The 27,608-nt window shown below is 34.3% G+C and overlaps 2 protein-coding genes across 3 annotated transcripts; one reads left to right on the forward strand and one right to left on the reverse strand.

Annotated features, from left to right (window-relative positions):
- Positions 1 to 200: 200 nt before the first annotated feature.
- Positions 201 to 3,308, reverse strand: LOC138182617 (odorant receptor 82a). Its single transcript, XM_069118651.1, has 6 exons — positions 2,640 to 3,308; positions 1,160 to 1,445; positions 977 to 1,076; positions 699 to 809; positions 352 to 507; positions 201 to 251 (listed from the first exon to the last, which is right to left on the reverse strand). Exons 1-6 carry the CDS (start codon positions 3,205 to 3,207, stop codon positions 201 to 203), a joined length of 1,272 nt encoding a protein of 423 aa, XP_068974752.1. The 5' UTR covers positions 3,208 to 3,308.
- A 1,157-nt stretch (positions 3,309 to 4,465) lies between these two features.
- Lgr3 (Leucine-rich repeat-containing G protein-coupled receptor 3) lies at positions 4,466 to 12,349 on the forward strand. 2 transcript variants are annotated; one of them, XM_069118627.1, is made up of 21 exons: positions 4,466 to 4,807; positions 5,499 to 5,612; positions 5,880 to 5,951; positions 6,087 to 6,189; positions 6,297 to 6,368; positions 6,462 to 6,533; positions 6,632 to 6,775; positions 6,857 to 6,925; positions 6,995 to 7,066; positions 7,418 to 7,489; positions 7,601 to 7,672; positions 7,987 to 8,058; positions 8,183 to 8,254; positions 8,404 to 8,474; positions 8,925 to 9,086; positions 9,448 to 9,593; positions 9,951 to 10,101; positions 10,840 to 10,969; positions 11,103 to 11,293; positions 11,751 to 11,906; positions 12,086 to 12,349. In XM_069118627.1, exons 1-21 carry the CDS (start codon positions 4,720 to 4,722, stop codon positions 12,208 to 12,210), a joined length of 2,226 nt encoding a protein of 741 aa, XP_068974728.1. In that variant the 5' UTR covers positions 4,466 to 4,719; the 3' UTR covers positions 12,211 to 12,349. The 2 variants fall into 2 exon arrangements, with proteins under 2 accessions (XP_068974728.1, XP_068974729.1); XM_069118628.1 differs by lacking the exons at positions 4,466 to 4,807; positions 5,499 to 5,612; positions 5,880 to 5,951; positions 6,087 to 6,189 and adding an exon at positions 6,038 to 6,056.
- Positions 12,350 to 27,608: the final 15,259 nt, after the last annotated feature.

Consider the following 27,608-nt stretch of genomic DNA (forward strand, 5'->3'; position numbering starts at 1 on the left):
TACGAAAGATGAGTCTTTTATCACAGTAGAAAATTATAGTGCGCGTTTAACAGCTTTACGTTTAATACTTAAGAATTGAATCTATCGTTTCACTGTTCGATTATAAGATCAAGTCGTATATCCGTAATTAATGGTTCGAATAATTTGTTTCTTTTATATGTTCAATAAATTCAATAAGTTGAGTTGATCCTTGTAATCATTCAAATAATACTTTTCAAAACGGAGAGATATGCCATCGATGCTTTTACTATCTACAAATAAGTTGAAACGTGTAAATTATGTATCTACTAAACAAATTTAGTGCAAGAATTTAATAATATTCAGTGATGTTATATTTGGAAAATAACTCACAACGCCAAACGTTTCTAAGGAAAACACGTAGAACTTGCCAGCGGTAAGGTATGATGGTTTCTGTGATCGAGCGATACAAAACATTAAAGATCGCGTGTATTGTTCCGGTAAGTCATACCAGTTTATGAAATAGCAAGCCACTTGCATTTCACTACTCTGGAAGCGATACAGTTAGTACTTTTGTTGAAATTATGAAGTCATACAAATTTTAGTTACTTGTGTGCTTTTCGATTTACGGTGATCATTTTTGAATTATTGAATTATTATATTTTAATGGTTGTAACATGAGAAATATTGAAATAAATAATAAAAACTACTTTTTTCTATGTATTGTTTTTGATAATTACCTCGTTAATTAGACACTCCCCCAAGAAACAGTAGGAGAATGCTAATAGTATAACAGCGCATGAGTAAATTATAAAATGTATGGTATTTATATCTTCTCCAGAGTCGGTCGTCTATAAAATTTTACTTATTTATTTTAAAATAATAATAAATTGAGAGTGCAGAATAAGCAAGACTTCCTTAAAGCCATTAAAAAACCAAGAAAAGATTGCGAAGTAAATTAAATTACAAATAAATTAAATACAGGAATACTACAAAATGTAAACAATTATATCATTACCATGAGTAATTGGTAGACCACGATGCATAAAGAGAATATTAATCCTAATGTCTGTATAAACATCAGAGAACTAAATGCCTTTGCTAAAATACTTGCCAGTCTGCAATTAAATTAACAATAACATTTTCAATCAGATCGTACCAGGTCAACGAAGGAATTTTATTTTTATGTTCATCGACTTACTGGAGAAGTTCGATGTGTCGTTCAACGAGCGCTCTCATTTCTGGAGAATATATTTGCGGTTCAATACTGATATTTCTGGCACGATGTGCCAGAATTGAAAGTTGACTACAAAGGTGAAACGTTAACGTCACCAAAAGACTGTCCGCGCCGGTTGCACCGATTGTTAACAACATACTTGCTGGTATTAAATAAACGCATAATAAAGCGTATGATTGTACTCCTGTCACTTCATAAATGTTATTCACTTTCATCGGTAACTCGTAAGGAAGCGTACAATTATTGAATTCTGCGAATTAATGTGATATGTTAACGAAACGTAAATATATACTCAAAATATAACGAATAGGGTCAGTTCACGATTTTATAGACAATATTAGAAAAGTCGTCTGTAGTTGAAGAGTTAATAATATTTAGTTAATAACCTTACATATATTATTAATAATATATTAATACTAAAAGCTTTGATTTTACAAAAGTACAAAAATACAAAAAAATACATTATTCCATCAAACTCACATTCCACTACTTATACCACTTATCGAAAATGAAGAGAAGGAAGACCGAAGAAGAGCATCGAGTACATAAATTCGCGTTTGCTTGGCCGTCGAACGAAACTGTGCTGGAAACGACCGCGAAAAAGAGAATCGCACAGTCGGTGGTCGTGCAAAATCTTCGACAAACTGTGACAGGCTCGTAAAACGTAACCGTTTTGTGTATCGTGAAGGAAGTAACTGTCGCCTTGGAACACCATAAAGCTGCATACGCGAGGTAACTGTACGCGTGATCGTATGGATACGGATATCGAATGCGTTTCCTGGATCTGGGCGATAAAGTTCGCTTTAAAGTCTTGATTTATCCTGCATGAGTATTCGCGACGCGTTGATAATACCTGTCGGCTTAATAAAATCGCCACTTTTACCACTGTTTCCATCCCACAATCCACGTTGTTTTACATTTTAAGTTTGAAACATCAAGTACCGATTTCCGAATTTAAAATTAAGTTCTTGTTGATGGGAATTGAAATGCTCGACATCACACAAATACATATTTTGCTTGACTTAAAGTACGGAAAATAAACCAAAAAGCAATTAAAAATAAACTCTACTTATTCACGCATCACATTTACTTGTTAAATTATCTTCATTTTACTCATCATTCATTTTACCCTTAGGTTTAAAAATTTTGCACAATGGACGATATAGAGCATTTAAGGAATAGAGAAATGTTTCGAAGCAAAAATATGCACAAAATTCATATTAATATATTCTCTAGTTATTTGGTGACACTAAATCAAAAAGTAATCAAGAGTAGCATCTATCCATATATCGCATTGACTCCCACTTATTATCAATAGATTATTCTCACTAATATCATTCCTCTTTGAATAAGAATATCAACAGCCTGAACTTCGTCGATCGACAGAATCAATCTATTCTCTCGAATTATAGATACGAACCATCGAACTATAGATTGAACTTACTGGATAAAAGACAGTTGACGATTGGTTTGGCATAAAATAAGGTGGGCACGAAGAATAAAGACAAGACCGACGAGGTGGAAAATAACGTGGCGGCCACGTTATACCAAACGACCGTTCGCCTTTCCTCTTCTGATTTATACAATCCAAGCTTCACGTCCCTTTTTACGACCGTCAGCAATGGTAGCACGAGATGCATGTTCAACCGAAACATCATGGCCTTCAGTACTATCAAGACGGTCGGGAACGATAGCGTGATATTCTTCAGTGTCTTCTCAAGGTCGTGTATATTCTGCAGTAGCGTCACAATCTCCAACCAGGTGAAGATCACGACGTACGTAATGTAGAAGAAAAATCGAACATCGTTACGATTATGCGGCCATAGCCCGGATAAGTTCAAGAGTCGTTTGCTCCACGAGATCACGTTCTCGTCGTAGAACAGTTCTACGTACGACGATATCGGTTTCTTCATTCTTAAAGACGTGACAACTTGACTCCAGACTTTTAGCTTGAGGACTGTTACAGTATCGAATTGCAATTGTCGAGATATTACTCTTTTTTCAAATGTCATGTATATTGTAATTTATGGAGATTAAGATCCTTTTCGTGTCAACTGTAATCCGATGTACATATTGAAGGATGGTAAAATAACACATGACAAAAGGAACTAGTGTTATAGCTTTTGATACGATTCGTAAGAATTCAGTTGCTCTTTAAGTATGTATATTTGATATATTTGATCAATAGTGGAAAAAAAAGTTCCTGAATTTATGGTACTTCTCTTATAGCCGGTAATTAGACTTTTCATAAAGACAGTAGAAAAGAGACAGTATGTATCGGAAAATTAGAGATTCTCGTGTGTCTTTTCGATCGATATTAATTGTCTATTAATGAGTGATTACATATTCTCTGATCGCTGTCGTCTCAAGGCGCGACACGCCATTGATGCGAATTGTTCGAATCGCTGTCGCAATTTTGTCACCGACGTATCTGCATACGTTAGGAAGTTTGAAGCGACAATCGTAAGTGAACTTCGAAAGTAAACTTTGATAGCGAACACGTAATAGACCAATTACTATCTCCTCCGCCATTTGCAATTAGTAACTTTTCTCTTGTGCTCGCGGTCAAGGCGCTATTATTTTCTTACACTTGCGTTTCTTTCGTTCGAAAAGTTCGAGTTTAAGATAAAATACGTAACATTTAATTTGTAGCGTTGGTCTGAGGCGCAACATTGTATCGACTAGAATAAATTTCTATAATATTATGTAACAGTTAATATAACAGTGATAATCTATAAAAACGCATAGCGTTGCGTTAAAGTGGTATTAATGTAAGTGTTAATATTCTGTACACTCGAAAAGAAATAAATTCATTTTGTTAAAAAGCAAGTTTATTTAGTATGTTATTTAATATGTTACAAAGAAAATAGGATTATATTTTTCCTAAAATGCCAAAAGCACATAGTTTCTCTGTATATTTATGTAGACTTGTACATACAAATCCATACGAGAAACGAATGCCAAAATTTACTTAAAAGAAAGAACAGGAGAAGTAACAAAATTTTCAAGAATCTGTGAATTATCCTTGTAAATGATCCAATAAAACCTACACCTGTGAATTCTGCCTAATTGTGTTACATGTTTTCAATTCACATACCGTCCAATAATTTTACCAACATTTCTTCTACCGCTACTGACCAACTATTAATTCAGTCAAAAATTATATTTTTACAAGAAACAAGTCTATCAATATTTACCATACTACTTTTGTTTCTCATTGCAAGAAACTTTTCCGATCAAATCGTTCGTTCGCCTACGATATAACAATCGTAAAGACAATCGATCGATGTAATTTGAAGTGAAATGCCTGGCAGCAAACGGCAAGAAATCCTCATTCGCGGACGATGAAGAGCGCGTGTGCGTGACGCCGCAGCTTGCGACTGAGTTAGTGAATGCAACCAGTGTCATGCAGTCGTTGTACCGAGTGCACGTGGAAAACGTTGTTCATGCAAGGGAAAACACGGAAGTCCGTGGAACACAGAGGCGCTAGATCGTTTTAAAGATCGAAACGTTCGTGTTCCGAAATGAGGTACAAACGCATCGGTGCTATCGGCGCATTTTTAATCGCGACCTTGTGCCTGTTATCAGGGCTGATGTATTATTTTAATCAAGGTATGTGATTTCATTCATTATGATATAAGATCGTTAAAAGTTGATTCGTTATGATATAGCATCGTTAAAAATTCATACATTGTCAGAAATTCTTTTAATTTGTTAGTCTTGTAGTTTGATATTAAATACATTTCTTCGAAGTAGATAATTTAGTTATTGGATAATAAAACATTTGTTTTATTAAGTTATATTATTGCTAATTGAAAGACTTAAACTTCATAAGGGTACGTACAACGTATGTTTTATACCTTTATTTGTACCCTGAATAAAACGTATTATTAAAGAGATCAATATTCAAAATATCATAAATATCTTCTAAGTGTTATACGAAATAGTAAGATTTTTTTGAAACGATTCGGTAATATTTTATAATGTCACACTTCTGATAATTAATAAGAAGTTTCATTAATAAATCTTAAGCTTCATATTTAATAAATCTTACAAACGACAACAATCCAATAAATTGTTCCCTAACAACTACATATTACTTCACATTTATAATTATACATTTGCATTTATAAAAAATAAAGAATTTAAATGATTGAACAATTACCTAGAAGCAGTAATATACTGTCTTACGTTTGGAAACGGGTAATCGATCTAAATTATCCTTCATTCGTGACATTTACATTGTGTTGTTCGAACTCATATCGTTCGATAATTGCTGATAATTTGATTTTCCTAATTCCAGACACTTGCCCAGTGGGAACGTTCCTTTGTTACAATACCACAATTTGTCTACCACAGAGAAACTGGTGCGACTTGCAAAGTCAATGTCCTCACGGGGATGATGAACAAAATTGCTGTTAGTTCATTAATTACTACATCCATTTTAATTTTCACGACAAAGAGGTCCATTACAAAAAGATCTTCGAATAATTTATAGTTCGAATATGATACTTCCGTGTTGCACGATCGTATTGAACATATCGAGATACTCCTTTTTCGGGCAAGAACGAATTAAATTTAAAATTTAGTTACGATGTTTGACATTTTTATATACGTGTCCCTTTTATACAGTATAAATGCAATACCGAACGGGGCAATATAAAAAGTGTTACTTTGTATGCAGATGATTATCACGGTGTATTGGACTGGTTTGGCAGTGACAGAGATTCCGAACCTGTAAGCGAGTTCGTTTGTGGTAATGCAATATCCATAATTTATCGAACAACGGAACACAATATCGAATAACAGAAATAAAAATGCGACGATAAACCGCAAAACGCAATGGACGAGATAAGAATTGGTAATTTACGTGTTTTCCTCTTCTTCGTAGATGCCACCGACATTCCTGTCGGTTGTAAGTACGTGAAGTGTCGCGCAACTTGTCACGACTACTCGGAAATTCCGAGAAACCTATCTTCTCAAACTACTTCCATGTACGGTTTTTAAGTATTAAAAAACTGGAATCTTTCGTAATGTATACACTTTTTTTATTTTTATCGCGTTAGTGAATTGTTCTTAATTATTGTGATTAATTTTTTAGAACTCTGTATGATAGCTCGATTAAACGCGTGCCAATGGGCGCCTTTGCGCAATACTCAGAAATCCGTATACTGTGAGTTTCTAAGATTCTTATTTACTTTGTGCATTTTTTTTTTTTACAAGTATCGCATAAATATATTTTTGATAAGAAAACATAATTTTTCAGATATCTTGATGGTAGTAATATACACGAGCTAGAAAAAGGAGCTTTTCTTAATTTGACTAAGTTGTTTTGGCTGTGAGTATAAATACTTTTAATTAAATCTTCAATGGTATTAGAAAATTAGTAATTACACAATTTTAATGTAATATACATACTGTGTATTTTATGAACAGAGCTTTGGATAACAATCAAATTAGCGAATTTCTGCCTGGACATTTTACTGGTTTGACCAACTTGGAATCTTTGAGGGCCAATAAGAACAGAATCACTGTGGCAGATTTTTCAGACTTAGAAGGGAGCATTGCTTTAAATTTCATGTGTGTCATTTAATATAAATTGTAATTTTGTAGAAATTTTGTACGATTTTGATCTTATGTTAATTTGTTACATTATTATAGAAATTTGAATGAAAATCAATTAACTTCGAAAGGACTGAAGTTGCCAGAATTGCCGGTATTAAGCGAGATGTAAGTTAACGCTTTATCGTTTCGTTGAAATTGAAATATCGAAACTAATTTCGTTCTATACAATTTCAGATTGTTAGATGAAAATAATTTCGAATCAATACCCGATACTTTGTTCGCTGGATGTCCATCATTAAAATTACTGTACGTACGTAAGTAAATAACAAATATAGAAAATTAATCCTTTAACTCCTATACACGTTTTATATTTACAACTGTTATTAGTAATTTATTTATTCTAATCGCAGTCGCAAATACACTAATGACGTAATTCTTGTTATTCGTTTTATTTCAATTGTTTCGTTAATATTAATAATTAATCTTAATATTTCTTTTTTAATTAAAAATTAAAGTAATGGTGTCTACCGTAGCAAAATATTTCCTATTAAACTTTATAATTTTACATAAAAAAGTGTTACTAATAAATTGTATTAAGGAATTAAGTAATACTTTTTACTGACTTTAAACTAACAAGCAACATCAACCATTGGCCAGGAGTATGCAAAAGAACAAAATAAAGACGATCGAAGAGGACACGTTCCGAAATTTGGAGCAGCTAGTCGAACTGTAAGTTCTTCGCGTTACCTCAATTTGCGAATGCTCCTTATGGCAATGTAACGAAGTTATGTCCCTCGTACATCACTGTGCATCGTGCAAAACGGATCTTTTCCCTTTCAGTAATTTGGCGTTCAACGAAATAACGACCGTCCCGCTGAATGTATTCCAGCCGTTAAAAAATCTGACGAGGTTGTAAGTATACGAGGCACCGGTATCCACATAAATTGTAACGCTACACGTCTTAAGCTATGCGCGTGCTTGCAACATATTTACCTGATATTTACCGTCGAACGCACGGCGTTAGAAAAGCAAACGAGAGGAACGTCACGTATGCTGATGTTAAAACTTTTATTTATTATGCCGACACGTACGAAAATAAGGCCGATACGAATAGCCAATGTGATTATCGTGGTTTTGTGGTAGAATTAAAGCACGCGTAAAGACAGAATTTTCAAGTAATGAAATGGAATAATTTTCGAAAATTATTGGATTAATATTTATTGCAGACAATTAGGTTACAATCGCTTTTATAATTTACCGATGGCCGTGTTGAGTCCATTGACAAGACTGGATTCTCTGTAAGTTTTAGCATTAAGATTCTTTTAATAAGTTTAGAACATATTATTTTTATAATTTATTGTATTAATTTTGATATTGTAAAATTTCTATCAAAGTAAATAGCTAATTTCGTGAAAATCTTAGAGATCTGGAAGGTATAAATTTGGATGCACTACCAAAAAACGCGTTCGCACTGTTCAAGCAATTGGACTTCGTGTAAGTAGATTTATTCGTATTATGTCAGACAAACTACTTTCCTTTGTAAATGGAACTCCTGTCAATATATTTGTCATCGGACATTGTTATTTTGTGAATGCAATGAACTACATCGTTGATTTCTTATGATGATTCATATTACCTTTTAGCTACTTCAAGAAATTTCATTATTGTGCGACTTACGCGCCGAAAGCAAAACGATGTCGACCCGCTAGTGACGGTAAGAATTTGAAAAACATAAAAAATGATAGATTGTTTTTAAATAATTTTTATATATTCAGTTATGATATTCAGCTACAATTACTTTAGATGTTATGTTGGGGAATACCCGTTCTTTTGGTTCGTCATTAAATAATTATAGTTTACCATGATCATTAATTTAAATGGTTTTAATTCCGTTCAATTTCCATAAAATACCTAAACGGTCGTCAATGAATTATGGGTCTGTTATTAGTTCATTAAATGGCTTAAAAGGTTATAGCTATTATAATATCACTGATGATTTTAATAACACATATAAAATATGTAGTAATACATATTTACAAAATGCTAGCAAACATTCTCATATATTTATGAACATTATTACTTCCTTAAAAACTTGCAATATTAGTAAAAGAAATATCAATATAATCGGACGATTAATTCGAGATTGATTGAATCTTTTATGCAGGAGTATCGTCGTTATCACATTTGCTCGATAAAACTTTATTACGAGCAGCAGTATGGGTAATTTCGTGTGTTACTTGTACGGGTAATATGCTTGTTCTTTGGGGGAGATTCACAGCCAAGGATGAGAATCGCGTTTTAACCATTATTATCCGAAATCTAGCAGGTACGTTATATCTTAAAAATTATTTAATATAAGTATTAAATCCATATGTATATCACTTACGCATTATTTAATTTTAAGAATAATAAATATTATCAATATCAAATAAAAAAATGTTCAATATTTAAAAAATTTTTCTTATGCGCGTTCGAGAAAAATTAGACAAGATTCCTGTTATTTGATGTATGGACAGGTATATAAAATACATCAAATATTTATTTAAAGGGATATAAAATGCCGGTCTCGTTTATCGAATATGCTATAAAAATGACACATCAATGTCATTTAGTTTCAATATTGTCCATCATAAATCACTGAATCATACAAGCGTGATAGTTATAGAAGTTTTATAATCTTTTTACAGTTTCCGACATGTTGATGGGGCTATATCTATTCATAATCGCTATAGCAGACATAACATTCCGCGATAATTACAATCAAGTCGCCAGTTCATGGATGTCTTCGTGGTATTGTACTTTTGTAGGACTATTGGCAATGACATCTTTGGAGGTATACTTATCAATTATATTTTATTTCAAATCTTTAAATAAAATTTTTACCATAAATGTATTTATTTTTGAAATCTAAGTACTCAATGGTATCTACTTTTAAATGTCACGAAATTTCTCATATAAAATTTAATTAATATGCAGTTTAATATTTATAACAGTATCTTTTGTATTAAAGTATTTTTCGCTTCCCTAATATTTTAAAAGCCTCATGTACATTGTTTAACTTTTATACCGGATTATACGGATTTTTATTCGTTATAATATCCATGAAACTTTTGTGCGAGTCAGACGAAACGTATCTGAAGAAGACGAATGGCTGGTCGTTAATATATTGAAATAAAATCGATCCGTCAAGGTTTCAGTATTGATCCTGTCGTTCATGTCTCTGGAACGATATATGCTAATAGCAGCTCCACTGAAAGGTCACCGTACCATGACACCGCATACGGCAACTGCATCGATGATCATCATTTGGATCACAGGAATTACCCTTGCTCTCGTGCCAGGTTCGTCTCCATGTTTCTTATTTGTCCATGGGCCTCGGCATCATTGGTAATAATACCTAATAACCTGTCAAGATGTCCGATCGCTTGTTAACCCAACGGTTATGATACGAACCAGATAACATGCTCTTATTTCGTCAATTTGTGAATCAATTAAACGTTGCGTTGCGTCGATTGTTCTGATTATTCAAAAGCTAGTAACGTATAGTGATTTGAAAGTACGTATGTAATTGTTGATTATTAGATGTTTTATCAGGCTCTTTTGGGAAATTTATTAAACTATTTCTATTTTGCATTAAAAGTGAAAGGGACAATAGTAGAAGTTTTTGAATAATTGTATTTCATGTAACAAGTACACATATACTGAGACTTTCTAAAATTTTTACGCGATGAAGAAACTTTATTTTATTATAATTACAGAAATTTCCAAGTCGTAAGTTTTAATTCTTATATAGGTTAGGATATTTATAAGCACATAATTAATTTATACTCACGTTATGTTAGGTTACCAAAGTAAAGAAGCGAATATCACACGATCAAAGTGGATTCCTCAAATTTTTGTCTGTCCTGGAATTAAAAAAAAAAAATTTCTTTTTAACATACCATGTGCACCAAGTATAATCAAATGTTTATTCTGTTGCAAACAATTATTGCATGTATAAAGTTCCCCGCTGTAGCCACTACGCAGAGATAACCGAAGAAAGGACAGCATTCTGAAACTAATTGTAACTCATTCGAAAGTGATTCTCTGGCGAAGCAGCACGAGATTTTACGGCGTAAATGGAATGTGTTTCCCCTTGCACATTGACGATCCGTACTTAATTGGATGGGAATATTCGGCCTTCGTCTTCTTGGGATTAAACCTTATGGGGTAAGCAGACACGATCAACATTAAAGAAACAACGATCTTAAAAGTAGTTCACCAGTACAATAAATTTTTTTTGTTATGCATAACAAAAAGCAATTGTAAAGATTATGTCGGTTTAAGTCTGTTCGCATTACAGGCTGCTTACGATTGGTTACGCTTACACGGGTATGTTTCTGAGCATTTGGAAAACGAGACACGCCTGTTCTTTGTCTGTTGGCGATTCCGAATTCGCCTTACGATTTTTTCTTATCGTTCTAACGGATGCAGCCTGCTGGGCACCAATTATCGTTTTGAAGATTAGAGCTATGATGAAGTATCCTATTTCAGGTAAATTATCTGCATTAGTATTACTAATTCCTTCCTGTTGTCTGCTGTTTTAATACTTATGACAGTTCTAATTGTGGTTCTAATTAACGAATTGTTGTCTAGTCCGTAAAACAAATGTGAAATTTTCTGATACAAATTAGCCCACAAATTCTTAGGCTTAATTGACTATACACTTCTAGTAATACATAATAATTTATTAACGATAATTTGATTCATAATCAGCAGTAACAAATGCATTTTTCCTATGTTGCATATTAAAAATAGACATTTAAGGTAAATTGAAGTTTTAAATATAAGAATGTGTAAGAAATTATCGGCCTGTTTAATATTTAAATATTATAAAATTGCATAGTTATATATAATTTATATACATATATATGATGTAAATATTTTTCATATTTTTCCGCATATAAAGGTTAGATTTACTTCATCCCTCTAGTTGAATATTTTGTTGTAGCTGATTTTCACGCATGGGTAGTAGTCTTTGTATTACCCGTGAACAGTGCAGTCAATCCGTTATTATACACATTTACCACTCCTAAATATCGAGAAAGACTAAATGATGGATGGTTTGGAAAAGTGCGTAACTATATGACACGAAAATCTTCCGAAGGTATATAATTTTGTCATTTTAATTAAACTCTAAATACTTTAATAAACCAAACTAAAGTAATTAAATTCTCAGTAGTTTGTATTCGAAAGCGTGTTATAATGAATTATGTAATAATGGTAATTATTGCTTATTTGCTGAGTTATCTAATGCAATTGATATCGGAAGTGAATATATTGCAGATACGTCTACAGCAATGAGCAACAAAGATAAAATGTTCACTTTATCAGGTGGGAAAGAGTATGACAATAAAATTCGATTTAATAAGAAGAAAATGCAGCCTGTTAAACGCAATCGTATGATATGATTTTTGTTATATTATATGTTTAATTTGTTGTTACTCAGAAGCTCACAGCAAAGACGAGTAATATACTTTCTCGCGTACTAAAAATTAGTTGAAGGTTTTAAGTTATGGATTAACAAGTTGAATGCAATATTTGAATGTTACTTGCATAATATACTGTAGCAGTATAGCAAACAAAATAGAAAATTTCTATAAACAAATAAATACTCTGTTGTTAAAGATTTAACGTAAGTAAACAATTTTATGTATAGCTGTTGTATATTTATACAACAAACTGTTACGTATAAAATAAAACATGATTTTCTGTAAATTGTCCGGATGATGGAACATGCATGAAAATGTTATATCGTTAAAATATTGGAATATAAAAACAAATTTCGGAAAAAAACCAAATGAGAGAAAGAAAAATAACAGAATCACTGTTAGATCTAATGCGGCAAAATCTATTCTAATGATGTAACGTATATGAGCATTCCGTTTCGCTATTAAAAATATAAAACGACATTGCAGTTGATGCAAATCAAGAGAAGAATACGTAATTCAGTCGATAGCTGACCAATCTGAGCTCTAATCTAAACTGTTAATCTGTAAACTGATTCAAGCCACTAAATTTCCAATCAAAAATCCCCAAATCACATAATTTCCAACCGATAACTTTCAAATCTCTAAATTTTTAATAAAAAAATTTGCAAATTACTAAATATTAGATCAATAATCTTAAAATTGCAAAATTTCTAAAACTCAAGAATTCAAGCAACCAATTGAAAACTCAGGCAGCTGACATCAGAACTATCGGGGAGATAATTCACGGTGACGGATTTTTATGATTGGTTCGCGACGGCACGGCGCGGACAGTACGTTGATTCGCACGCAATTTCACGCTACGCCGTTTGGCCAGAATTCGCCTGGTGAGTTTAGGACACGAAAAGCTTTGTTCATGCAACTCACTTCGACTGCACTCCTTCCTACGTAGAAACCGCGATTCGTTCTCTAAATCGTACATAAATTACTCGTAACGAAGAGCATGGGACGCGTTCCGAAAAATGTATAGCATCCATTCTGATCTATCGGCAAATCGTGTATTACGATGATGCACCGTTATCGAGGAACCCGTCGAGGGGTCAAGTCGAAGCCGTCGTATCGATTTTCTTATTGTGCAACCGAGAGAACAGAATAACCGGCACGCTTTTTGTCAAGTCGCGGCTGGACATCGTGCGCCGCTTATTTCGGCGCTCAATGAACGTAAATAACCACCGTCGTATTTTACCGGCGGCACTGGATTGCCTAATTAAGTCAGCGGACAGCGCGTTAAGAGAGTCGACTGAGAGAATCCAGCGGAATGGTGGCGTAAACGTTTCTTCGTATAAAATATATTGAATTTTCGAACACTTTGTAGTATGTTCATGGACAATGCTAGTAGTCGGGAGTTGGAAAATTATCTCTTCGAAAGATAAAAGTTATAATACGAATTAGAGTTTCTTGCTTCCTTTTTTGTGAGAGAAAAATAAAAGACACTATTTATATACTCTTTATCTTTCTTTATTTTTTAATATAATTCAGAGACGCAATCCATTACCTCGATGATATGTACGTGGAAGACAAATTTAATGTTATATATTGTTCAACAGCTTACAACGATCATGCTTGCATATTTACCATACAAATTGAGGATCATCAATCAACGAAGTGTCAACGAAGTAAACACAAATACATATACATACTTACATAAGTACTTCATTCTATCGTCTCGTAATTATCCTCTTAAACATTAACCACAACTTTTTTGAAGTGCAAGGAAGTTAATTTCACGGTGTCATAAAATGGCACCGACTATCGGTTTTACTGGACGTCTTTCGTTACTTTGTAATTAGTTACAGTCGTCTTCTATTACTCTTCCAATTCGACATGCCCACGCTTTTCCTTGTCGTACAGGATTAGTTTCTATAGAAACATGTTGGTACCCCTTATTAATTCACTCAAGAATTAAATAGCGTAGTCTCAATAGGTAATTTAATCAATTAACTGCTGTCACCCACCATAAAATGCTGTCGATTAGTTTTGTGGAAGTTTGTAGCTCGTCCTTGGTATCCTTGAAATATAATTTGATAATTAAACTTCATTTTGTTCGTAAAAATTCCTACAAAATTCATGAACTGTGTATTAAAGTCACGAAAGATATATCGCGCGGACAATTAAAAATTGATAACTTCGAAGACTTTATAACGTAGTAAAACAAATTGGCATGTCTTTCAAAAATTGCTACCTTGACGATATACATAATTGAGTTTTCACGATTAATAAGCGGATGCGACGTCAGATACACACGAAACCAGATGGAGACGTGTGTAAACAGAAAAATCACTGAAATATCACGGCGCAAATTAAAACGGCAATTCCATATTATAATTAAATGTTTTTATACGAGCGGGAATCGATATTCAACTGCGGTACGACGGAACATAAATTATTATACAGGCCAAAAAAAGACGCATCGTTGCACTCTACGATTCGCCGCCACGTGGGCCGCCTCTTACACGATATAATGTATAATTTATGATAGATGGCCAATGGGAGGATCCCGTTAAGGGGCCTCGATACTTCCTGCAAGACAGTTCGCCTTTTCGGACTGATTTTTCTTCCGTCTTGCGACAACAACGCGTTTTTTTTAGAGAAGTTTCATTGACCATTTGTAATTCTATTATCTATTTGTCTCTAATTCTACATTCAATTCCTTAAAGGAATTCAAAGAATTCAATCAAACTTTAATGTTGATATAAATTTATTTAATTGATATTTCTTTAACTAGAAAAATTGTTAAAATCTATAGTTACCTCTAAGACTTTTTAAATATCTTAAATAAATTTTAGATTGAAAAAGATCATTTGTACGTTCGTGCAATCATATAATATTCATATGAAATTGTTTATATTACGAGTATAAAAATTTTCAAAAATTTATGTATTTAAAAAACTACAAATTGAGAAAATGATATTAGAAAAAAATACTGCTTCCACTCTTTATTTGATAAGTTATGATAAGTAGGAAATAAAAATAGTCAAATCGTACATTCATAAAATCAAAAAGAATAGTTACAGAATATAACTGCGTATTCACTTCTTTCATCAAACACTGAAGCACGTCTTTCATTTGAAGTTGAAAAGAAACTTCTGGCAAGGAAGAAGTTGTGTTGCATCACGCGAGAAGTTTCAGGCTGTCGATTAATCAATAAAAGTTCGTTACACTGCGTGCAAAATCTTCGTTGCATTTTAAAATCGCGTATAAGCATGCAGGTGAGCGTGCAATGTGTCGTCCTTGATCCACAGTAGGTGGGTATGTCGGTGCATGTAGCTGGGAAAATAAAGGAATCATGTGCATGGATCGCGTTGAGAAATAGCAACGAAGTGTACAGTATATCCGAGTCTGTGAGATGATTCAATGATTCCATTTGGAACACCGAGAGGAAATCGTTCACCCGCGTGGAAAAGTAAGTTACGTTACTAGACCTCTCTAGTGCCTCTCGTTCTTTTCTCCTATTTCGTCTCGTTTAAATCGCATAGAAAATGGGGTGAATCTTTTGGCTATGAATTATTTTTAAACTGTAATCATTTTAATTCGACAAGTTTATACAATTTATCTCGGAAAGATTTTTGCATTATCCAGAGAACTTGGAGAGTTTAGTTTAAAAATAATTTTTATAAGTAATTTTTAACGATACAATTTCTAGAGATAAAATACTTCTGAAGCTTAAAAGTTATAAAGGAGGCGTTTGTAGATTTTCATGATATTTGGATATTAATCTTCTTACTTCTTCGACAATTTGAAATTACTACGAAAATGCAACATATAATAAACATAGTAAACATTATCTTTTTACTATATCTTATAATTTTCTCTGATAGAAAGATCTAAATATTATATCAAGCACTATCAACAAGATATTCTTTCTGTGATACTATATCTACAAGACATAGTATCATAAAAAGAGCATAGAATCAATCACAAACATTACGTGCAAGTCGATAATTAACAGAAAGTAAGTCGCTCCTTCAACATGTATTTATATCTCATATCCTTCATAATCACTAGTAATTATACCTTTAAAATCGTTTACGTTTTATTCTTCATTACATTGATCCTGCCGTACAGCTTTCAATCAATACGTTTAATTAATTAATCTATAAAGCCACTGTTCCAAAAAAAGGAACAGATTGATCTTTGACGATCATCTCGTCCTCTCTTTCCTTCTTCATGCCAGTCTACGAGCCAACTCATCGTTTAACGGTGACGCTAATCATTCATGCAAGATTCTTGAGAGATAAAAGACGAAGAAAGGAGAAAAAGAAAATATGGTAAGCAACTGGCACGAATCCAAGAATGGCGTACACGCTTGAAACAACAACCACGCGGAGAGTAACCCAGGCAGGTTCGATCGAATCGTGATTAATCTGTGATCGTTGGTTCGCGAACGATTCGTACATTCGTAGGTGGCTTCCTCAGGGTCGAATCGCAAAACTGTGGTCGTTGAATACGGATGAGATGATTCATAGAAACGCGTTTTCGTGCGTGCTGTTTGCTTTTCGAATCGATAATGCCTAGTTGGTGTACACGGAACGCGTGCTAGCTACATCGGCACGCTCATTATCTTGCAAATTAATTCCTTTCTAACGCGCATGGAAAAATGTCTGTTACTTCTGCGCGGCCTCTCGCGCGAAACCACGAGGATCGTAATTGTAAGAGGGACCGTTTTTCCACGGTATTTTTCGGCCTGCCAAGTGCTAAGCTACACTGTTGGCATCTGCATGCAACAACGTTTCCCCGTGGGGTTAAGAAACGTGCCCACGAACTTAGCAAAATTCAGATGTAGATTCGAGTGAAGGTGTACGCGTTAATAACTTCACTAGAACTCAGTAGTGCAATATGAGATAGAAGTTGTACGATGTAAAGGGAAAAAGAAATTACGAATTAAATTTTGTGAATAATGCTTGGAACGAATATACGTATCTCGCTTTTCGGGCGAATTAAAAAAGTGTGATTTGTTCTTTGAAATATTTTCTTTTTTCTTTTTTCTCTCTAATACTAGAGGAGTATATTAATGATATGAATTGAAATTAAAAAATTCGTTTGTTTTTTCTTATATCGAATTAAAAGCGTTGGATTTATTTTATTTCTTTAGGACTCCCTTTTCTTTTGATCGTAAGGACATACATATATATACATCGGAGATGAAAGGAAACCGCAGCATTTCTTTTGAAACTTTGAGAAGATCCTCTAATACTTTAGCCTATATTCTACCATAGCCGTAATTAAGCAATTGTTGTCATTCAATCTGATTGTAATTGTTCGAGATTTGTTATAGTGAGATTGGGCTCGAGGCGAGACAACTGGTCGCCGAACGTAGCCACGATCATGGGGCCACGGGATGGACGTTTTGCATGACAGAGGTGTGGAGTGGTTGTATGGTTCTTCCTAGAAATGTGGTTGTGGCGGCATACGGCCTCAAGAACGGGCCTAGCCACGTGTGATTTTACCTCGGAGGTGCCGATATAATGGGACTCACGTTGTATTAATAATCAAACTCCAGGCAGAAACTGCCTAGCAACGGCGATTGGAACTTTCTCGGTGCTTCTAACGAGTATTTAACAAACGAACGCAATTGTAAGGAGAGGAAAATTTTCATCAGTCTGTTATTCGTGCGATCGCCTTGGAAAGTTACACATCGAGCAGTTTATACCGAGCGTCCCAGCAATCTTATTTTGTGCTTAAAAGTATTCTACGCTTAGTAAAGAATTATCCCGTTGACCGTGGATTCGTTATCGAACCCAAGAACATTGTCAATTGCATCTGGCGTGTTCAAACACTACGATTGTTCTTTAAACTTTGTAAAAGTCATTTTTGTACCTGTAAATATAATCTCTGTTGTACAAAACGATGGCTAATTCAAATGAAGAATTGTTACACGCCCTAAATTCTAACGAAAACCCGACATATACAGGGTGGTTGGTAACTGGTGGTACAAGCGGAAAGGGGGTGATTCTACGCGAAAAAAGAAGTCGAAAATATAGAATAAAAATTAAAAAAAAAATTTTTTTTTTTAATTTTTCCATCGAGACAACGATCTACAGTGAGATCCGTTATAACGTACCGCACGCGTACCGAGCGAAAATTCAAATTCGATTTTCTCGAAAACAAAGCCTCAAACGAAAAATTTTTATTGTATATTTTCGACTTCTTTTTTCGCGTAGAATCACCCCCTTTCCGCTTGTACCACCAGTTACCAACCACCCTGTATATGTACGTTCATTTGAACTTAGCGCAAAAGATTCTTCTGTTTTCTCTTACAAAATGTGTAAGAACGCGAGTTACTATTTTTAAAGAAAATATATGTATACAATAATTTTAACTTAATTTCATTTTTATTATCATCGTCACATTCTTTTTTCTCAAAATTCATTTCGTTTTAACAACGGATTCAATAACTTTAAAGTACTTTAACGTACTTGGTTTCAGAAAAGTTCTACATATAAAGTGGATTTGAATAGTTCAGGTTTCTCATTAGCGAAAGGAGCTACGAGTTTAATATTTATATAGCACCTATGCGATAAAAGTTTTAGGGTGTCGAAACACCTTTCATGTTGCAGATATTCAAAGACGATGCGTGGTAGCGAGTTAATTAGCTATTAAAGTAAGGTAAATGAAATGTCGCAATTTTTTGCCTTTCCTGTGTTCTGTGATACGTGCGCCTCTTTCACTAAAAATAGGTGTACATGAATATAATTGTTACTGTAAATCATACAGCAAAAGTAGTAGATTTCTGTTCATCTATCTCCATATTCAGAAATAAAAATCTTACTGCACAATACGAATATCTTGATTAAAACTGTTTGTACCAAGAACTGATAATAATTTTTTAACAGATTCACTAATTAAACAAATTTAATACAGTAGTAGTACCTATGTTGAACAAATCAATCATCTGAAGTCATGAACAATATGAAGAAAAAAACGAGTCAGGAAAATCTAAACAAAATTAGAAAACAAACTTTCACTATATGTCTGAATTACTTATTATTCGAAAATACCAAAGATCTTTCTGCATATATCAGACAGAGAATTCCTGGATCGTTCAAAAAATTGGTATCAAAAGAATAGTCGGTTTTCTTTTCTTCACTTTTTACAGAGAAGGCAAAAAACACGGGCAATTAAGTGATCGAGCACGAATGTCGGACATAGGATTTTTATCGAAATTTAGCGGTACGCCGGCGGGACCGTTGACGCGGTTAACACGCGGTGACTTCCGCATTGTAGGCAGTTTTTCGAAACGCCTGGGAATCCTTAAAGCACCTTAACGAGATGATGACTCCTCGAATCGTACGGTTACGATCTCGAATAAATCTACGCGACCGTACGAGCTGGACACGTTAATTAAGTACGCGCCTTTCCTAGTTCACCGTGGAAGCTTATGCAAATTGATCTCGAGCGGTACTGGATATCGTATAGCTAACACAAAGATAAAATCGCCGCGCCTTTCTCCCGCGTGCGCTAGCGTAAAAGAAAAATCTCTTCTCCTCTTGTCCCACCCTAAAAAGTTAGTTCGATAGGTAATTAAACGTGTTGCACCGATTTGCTACGTTAGGTGCATGAACGAAAATCGCTGAGTCGCCATGATACACGCAAAACCGAAAAAATTCCTGACAATCTTGAACATCAACTTTTCTTTATTTTTATTCTCCGTTGATGAGCGATTGGTATTACGAATTAGTTTATGCTTTGATGTTTCTTGCGAGAATACGTGTTACACACGAGACGAAGATCGAAGATCTCTAAGAAAGTGAAGGTAACCTGAATGTTTGAACAAGCTTAACATTTTTTTCTCGTAGGTATGCTAGTCTTTTGTTTGAAAAAAATACCTTTAATTTTAATCATTATTTTAATCATAATCTCTATTTTGAACATTCTTTGTAAAAATCTTGACTGAAATGACAATAAATGACAACTTATAATTACCTAATTGGATATTCCAACCATGTAAACATAATTGATCAATAGAAACGAGAAACTTTTTTTAAATACTCATTAATCAATTTTATCATGTTACGAAAGTATCTGCCAAGGATATATCAAAAATACCGGAACATTTCCTAAAGGAACAACGAGAAAATCGTATATTTTTTCTTGTAAATAACCATAAATCTCTCTAAGAAGTATCTACATATTCGTTTCGACATTAGAGAAAGCTTTAAAAAATATTATAGCGATTTCTAATGCGAAAATTGAAATAAATGAATCTGTTCAAAAGTATCTATAAATCATCGTATATTCATTGTGGAAATCATTTTTCGTTCAACGTTTGTAACCTTAATTGCCTTTAAAAAAATCTACTTAGTTTTGCACGCGTGTGAAAGACAAGTGAAAGCTTGCCCTTGCGGAAAAGTTGATTGACTGTGCGCATAGAATTTGTGAAAACTGTTCGAGGTGCAAGTATTGCCATCTGTAAAAAGAACGACTTTGAGTAATGTCCCGCGATTGTTCTTACATTTTTTCTCTGCCGTTGATTCGTCAGAGAATGTACGTTCACTAGCACACTTAAGCTGTCTCATTGCATTTCGCATAACTTGTTAGAAAAATTAAAAAATTTCGAATGATAGATAAAAATTAAAAATGCTCGATATACGTCGATTCAATGCCATCTTCATTAAATTAAATTCATATCAATTTTCATTAACGTATTTATTGAGTAGCTTTGCTGCCACTTTCTACTCACAAAAATCATCTTGTTATAATACGACAAAAAATAAATTCGAAGGTCTGTAAATTAACTCATTCAGGGACGACGTTCCTGAGAAGACGTCAAGAAAATACAAGATTTCACTTGCAGTTTTTCTTATAAATTAATTTACGTGATTGAATGTTGTTTTTTGATATCGTAATTATGGAAAGAAATTGGAAAGATTTTTTCAATATTTTTTTTTTCATAGCTCTCCTTTCTCTGTTTAGATTCTATAATTTTACGCGTGAAAAAGGGAGATATATATTTTATACCATGATTATGATGAATTATTTTTCTTATACGAAAATCATTTTTATTATGAAAACTCTGTTTTATCATAATATTATGAAAGATTATCTGATACAATAAGCTTTTGTAAAATGTACAAAATAATATTTATCGCCCAGAACCTTGATTTCTCATTTACTTGAAGTATGATGTATTCATGTAGCTAGTCGCATTGAAACAATTGGAAACGTAATCAAGTCTAGAGTAAAATATTAGGAAAACAACAGAGCAGTGCTGTTGAGCCGATCGTTTACCGTGACTGTCCGCGAGGGCATCGAGCAACGGGAAATTTATCATCGCGGTTCAGAACGAGAAATTTGTCTTGCTCCATGGATATCAGAAAAATGAAGGGGCGGTTTACTGTTAGCCGACGCGGAACGGTATTCGAATGCATTTAGATAATTTATCCGCGGAGAAGGGGACCCCGGTAACAATAGGTTTTCAGGCCTAGCTTATCGCGTCAGATCGGACAAGCCTCGCCACGGCTCTGCTTTATAAAACCTTACTAAACACGGTCCGGAGAAAGTCGCCGATTATATCGACTTAGAATCAACTATGACCTCAAACGGCAGCCTCCTGCGCACCGGAACGAAAATTGTTCCTATATGTACGTACATACGTACGTACCTATGTATTCGATATTATCTAGGGAGCCTTCTTGCCTGGTGAATTAGCGCGTTTGTGGAGATACACGGAAATATTGAGAAAGAGTAGATAAATAGAATAGAAATTGTACACGTTGCAGGGCGTGTATCTAATTACGTTACTGTATTACATGTATATATTATTTTAGAAGTTTTCTGAATGTAAATTGACTGTTTTCTAGGATTACGCGAAATAGAGTTTTTGAAATGAATAGCACTGGTGTTAACATCATTGGAGAAATTTTTGCGGAGATTGGTAACGAAAATCGATATTGATACGATGATCGGTAGAAATTGTTTTCTTTATGGGAAAAACATGAAGGACTAAGTATATCCTTACATCGATGTTGAATTTTGAAAATAATGTTACTCGTTTGATTATTTTCAGAATATTAAATTTTTCGATTCATCGAATATCGAATTCATTTATTCACGAAATGGTTACAAACAGTTTTCATACCATCCTATCGTGTGGTTGTATCGAAAATTTCTAATTCAATCTTCCACGAACATACATAAGAAACTACATTAGAGTTAGAAAACAAACAATGACTCATTGTGAATAAAACAAAGATTTGCATCGATTTCTTTCTACCACCCTCGCACTTAAATTCTAATCCAGCTTCCGTATCTTTCACGATATACAAGCAACTCTATTCATCACTATCAAAACCGCAGCGTTCCGCGAGTATTTACGTCAGAGCAAATCGTGTTCATTAACGAATATACAATATAAACAGTAGCTGTGGCGCCAGGTATTACACAATATCTAGTCGAAACGCGTGGTTTGAGTACGAGAAATGGAGAGTTTCAGAAGCACGTAAATCTTGGAGGAAATCACCGGCGCGGCGGCCGGACTCTGAAACAAAGGACAAGTCATATAAATTGCTGGCAAACCAGCTCGATACCGTGTATGACAAAGAGTTGCCGGTTTAGATACCGGATACAACGACTTCTAGTTCTGTCGTCATAGCGGCGGCCTTTTACCTCGTTGCTCTTGCTCACGATCGGGCCAGCGATCTCGCGATCGATCCTCCAGCGAAGTCGTGTCTTCGTGATTGTTCATCGACGCCCTGGAATGTCGAGAGCGTGCTTTTACGTAATTAGGAATCACTTAACCCGCGATACCTACCGGTTCCTCGGGACCAAGTTGATCAAGCCGTTGAGAAAATTGATTGGGATAAAAGCATCGTTTTATTCGATTCGACCGTTCGGGGGTAATTAGGATTGCTTGTCCTATATTGGCGAACAGTGGTGCAAGTTTCGAAGGGTTTGTGCAACGTTAAGAAGAATAGAGTGCAGGAAAACTGTAAAATTTTTAGGTTTTTAATTTATGACGAACTAATTCTAAGTTTCAAATGGTTTTCCGAGATGATTTACGGTGTAATAATGATGTAACGAACGGACATTAAATATTGCTTCTTGCTGGATACGCTGCGGAGTGGTTGGAATTTAAGACTCGTTCAGATCAGTTGAGTTGCCTGGATTCAGCAGTCTACCAGTGTGAACCTATTACTTATAGTTGACTTGAAATTTCCTAACGGGTTTCCATCCTTGTACTCATTAGCCAAGTCCCGTGAAGTTAAGTAATCTGAAATAATTTTAGGTATCTATTCTCTATTAAGTGACCGTTTAAATACAATTTTTGAATTCAAGCAACGGTTAAGGCGGTTTCACACGGAAACACGCGTATCGTAATACAGGCATCGCGAGTCACGTACCGTGTGAGTGTCACTGTTTGTTTAATGTTTCGTTTGTCGTTTTCATATGTAAGTATCGTTGCCAAGGCACGAAATTACAACGAAACGAGTATCGAGGTACTGCGTCTCACGAGAATCGTCATGTGAACACCATTTAATTGGCGTACTGTACTGTATGTATGTATCTATCAGACGCATATTACGATAAGTGTATCTTCGTGTGAAACCAGTCTTAATTTGTGCGAACACAAACTCAAAAAGGAACCATTTAAATTCAATTACTTTATTTTGATCTGAATGATTGTCGTAATTCTAATTGCCGTAATCCGAATGGGGTTATACAAATTGCTCAACAGAATACTTCCGAAAGAAATATGCACCTGTTAGTTAAAAAGGGAATTTTTAGCAACAGCTGATATCAAAGTTTGAATTACGCTGGAGTCATTGAAAGTTTAGTTAATAAAATACAAAAATTACTGCCAATCACATCGACACGATACAGGTACGCGATTGCAGAAACAGTAGAAAGTTAGAGTACCGTAGCGAGTGAACGCGGCAAAGAATTATGGCAAATCTATCGGCACAGCGTTCACGATTATTTAAGATTTACCGTCTCTTTTATCCGTTTACCTCCTCAGGGTACGTAACCCGACGCTAGCCCGTAATAATCGATTTCAGAATAAAATTCATGTCGTCATGATTGATCGATAGCCCAGTTCTTCACAGTTCTACCTTCGAAATAAAAACACAGTTTTCCCAAACGAAAAATTTGTGAGCTTCCCGAAATAGATCCTTAGAACGACTAATTATTGTCAATTCGTCGTGCCTTAACATCTTTGAAACGCAATTAACATGAAATTTCACGATTTTCCGTCGTCTAAATAGGGTTTCCAATTTCTTAACACGTCATGCAATTAAAATACGATTTTTTTGCATTCCAGACGATACAAGTTTTCATGTTTCGCATCGTAAATGTGATCACAGTGTTAATAAAATGTTCAGCGTGTTGAATCACGTTAAATATAATGCAGACGTATCTTTTATTTTTTTTAAATCGTTTGTGAAACATACATGAAATTGTGTTTCGAGCAGATTTATTGTAATTGCAATTGGTGGAAATGATTTTATTCTATTCGATACCTTTTAAATTGTAATTGACTTAGAGCAGAAAATACATATTTATCAAATGGTTCAAATTAATTTAAAAGATCAATAACTAAACTCTATATTCGAGCCAGATGTTAATGAAGTAAGATCTATATTCCTTCCAAATCATAAACCTCATTTCCGCATCCTGCACAGAAATCTTATTTATAGGTACTTTATTTATCTACGCGAAACTGCCTCACCTACAAAATAACGTTACTATCGTCGTAATAATTTAGTGACCAATCGAATTCATAGAAGTTATCCATTTCCTTGTTCAATAACAATATTTAGCAAGTCGATTGATAGTCACGTACGCTATTCGCCTCGAAAATGCAACGACTGCGTCCAGCATTCATTTTCGTCGGGGCAATCATCATTTGAAATATGTAAATCGTCGATATCTAGTGATCTCGGCACATAAATCAAAGGTTCCCGCGGAATGAAGTTAATCTCGTGGTCCAACACTCGGAGCGGCCGATCAATTTTCTAGTTATTCATCGGTTTTCGCCTGACGCGAGTTACGATAACTGTATTTAACATACCATCGCGGTCGCATATCGAGTACGTAGCATTGTTTAATTTGCATCGTCCATTGCTAAACGGATGCTATAAATTTAGGTATTTCAGAAAGAAAGGAAAGAAAGAGAAAAGATGTAAAAATCATGACTGTCGCGAATCTGATTTACAGGCGGGATATTATGCTAGGGAACGATCGTTGCTTGGTCGAGACACGTATATGGAAAATGGATACCGTAAATTATGGTTACTGAAGGTTATGTATCAGTTTGGAAAGCTTGAAGGGTGAACGTCATATTTTTCTAGGTTATCAGATTACCATCAGAATTGATAGTAATTACTTTAATTGTGCGTAGGTGGTTCGTGTGCGATGTTTAGGGAAAAATTCAGTAATAGGAACACAACTTCTTACATTGCCTAGGGGTTCTATTATATGCAGTTTTGAATGTGTAGATATCATATTTATGAATTTAGTATTTAAATGTATTATATGAAACTGTCAGTAGGAGATTTCTGAGTTAAATATAATGTTATATTTTATATTTAAAACGTTTTTAAAATAATCAAAGTATAAACATTCCTAATATGTTCTAAATATACTGTTCAAAAAAATTGTGCAATTATAAAATAACTTTATTTTGCTACAAGAAAACGCTCATTACCATTCTCTTTACTTAAAGCTCAATTAAGCAGAATAATTGTTATATCTACCAGATTTTTCTATATCAGTTTCACGATAAAGTTTTTGTGAAAGAGTCAATCGGAAGAGCGACCGTGGGTCTGACAACGAGACTGACAACCAACTACAGACGCGAATCAGACGTCTGACTCGAAATCGATGCGAAACAGGCGCCACGAATCTTCCTTCCCACAATTACGAGAGATAAAAATTCTTCTGCTTTTCAGTCACGCGAACTCGCATTCGGACCACGAGAGAAGAATTCACGTATAAGCCACTACAGGGTTCTTTTGTATTCCATTATATTATACTACTATCTTCAGTCAATTTTACGGATTTAAACAGAAAAAATCAAACATATCCACCTAATTCTTATCTGAAATAAAATAAAATCCTTTGAAATTAAATTTCATATTTAATAAAGACTATATGTTCTTAAATTAATGTTATTTATTTAACAAACGTAAACTTCTCTCAAATGGCTCGGAAATTGCCGAATACGACGTTATTAGAACTTATCACTGAATTATTATTTCCATTAAAATAAAATTCCTCTAACTACTAATTATTCTATTCGACAAAACCAAAGTTTCTTATACTGAAATTACTCCTCTATAATTAAAGTTTCTCACAGAGTTATAAAAATGATAGTAAAATTACGAAATTATTAGATTATATTGTTCCTGTTCTCATTTTGCTCGCAGATTATTCACACTCAATAAAACCTATGATTCTAATAAATCATCAGTGATTCATGCCGTTCGAAACCCGTTGAACGGTACAATAATTCATTCATTAATACGATACCGGGTGTGAATGATTGAACTCACGGTGAAAAGAAATTAGAGAAAACGTTCGTCTCTGAAATGCACGTGAATGAAAGGAAAGAAACGGATCTACATAACGCCTTGCACGGCCGAGATTAGAAACGGACAACACACCGTTAGATCGACATTAGGTCGCTCGGACATCAGTAGGAAAATTATTATAATCGCACGTTCGCTATGTCCGTGTCTTTAATGACAGTCAGGACATGGTCGTCAGGTTTTTGGGGTGGATACGACTCTAATTACATCTCTTCCTGGATGAATGCCGTATGCTGTGGACGTGTAATCTGCCGTGTTATCTGTATCGTGAGAAGGCAGTCTTTTATTCGCTTCGAAACCAAGAACTATCCAAGCTCCACCGAGTATTTTTGTGGACAGACGCGACGCGGAACACACGCAAATGCCAATTAAACGTAAATGTGGATAATAGTTTAGAATCTACGGAGTTTTTCGAGCTCATCAAATTGCAATGGATTCGAGAAATAAATCTAAACGACGTGATTTAAGAAGCGGCAGAAAAAATTAGATACAATTTTAGCAGTAGAAGCAAAGTTTCTCTTATGGCTCATTTAATATTTTCTGAGTAATTTTATTGTAGTATTGAGAGACGATGCACGGTGAGAGACCAAAATATTCTTACAGATGACTAATTGCAGAAATAGAAGGAGAAAAGTTTTCTATTACGTATGCATTATAGTGTTGAGATGATGTATCCGATGTAGTCGGTTGATAAATAAGAAATTTTTCTTCCTTGAAGATCAAATTCTATGTTGCATTAGAACTACTTGATTATCTAATACATTAAACTGTAATAGATAAAATTCAATCAAA

Source organism: Bombus flavifrons, chromosome 8 (assembly GCF_040668555.2).
Source record: "Bombus flavifrons isolate JBK064 chromosome 8, iyBomFlav1_principal, whole genome shotgun sequence".
Lineage (NCBI taxonomy): Eukaryota > Metazoa > Arthropoda > Insecta > Hymenoptera > Apidae > Bombus > Bombus flavifrons.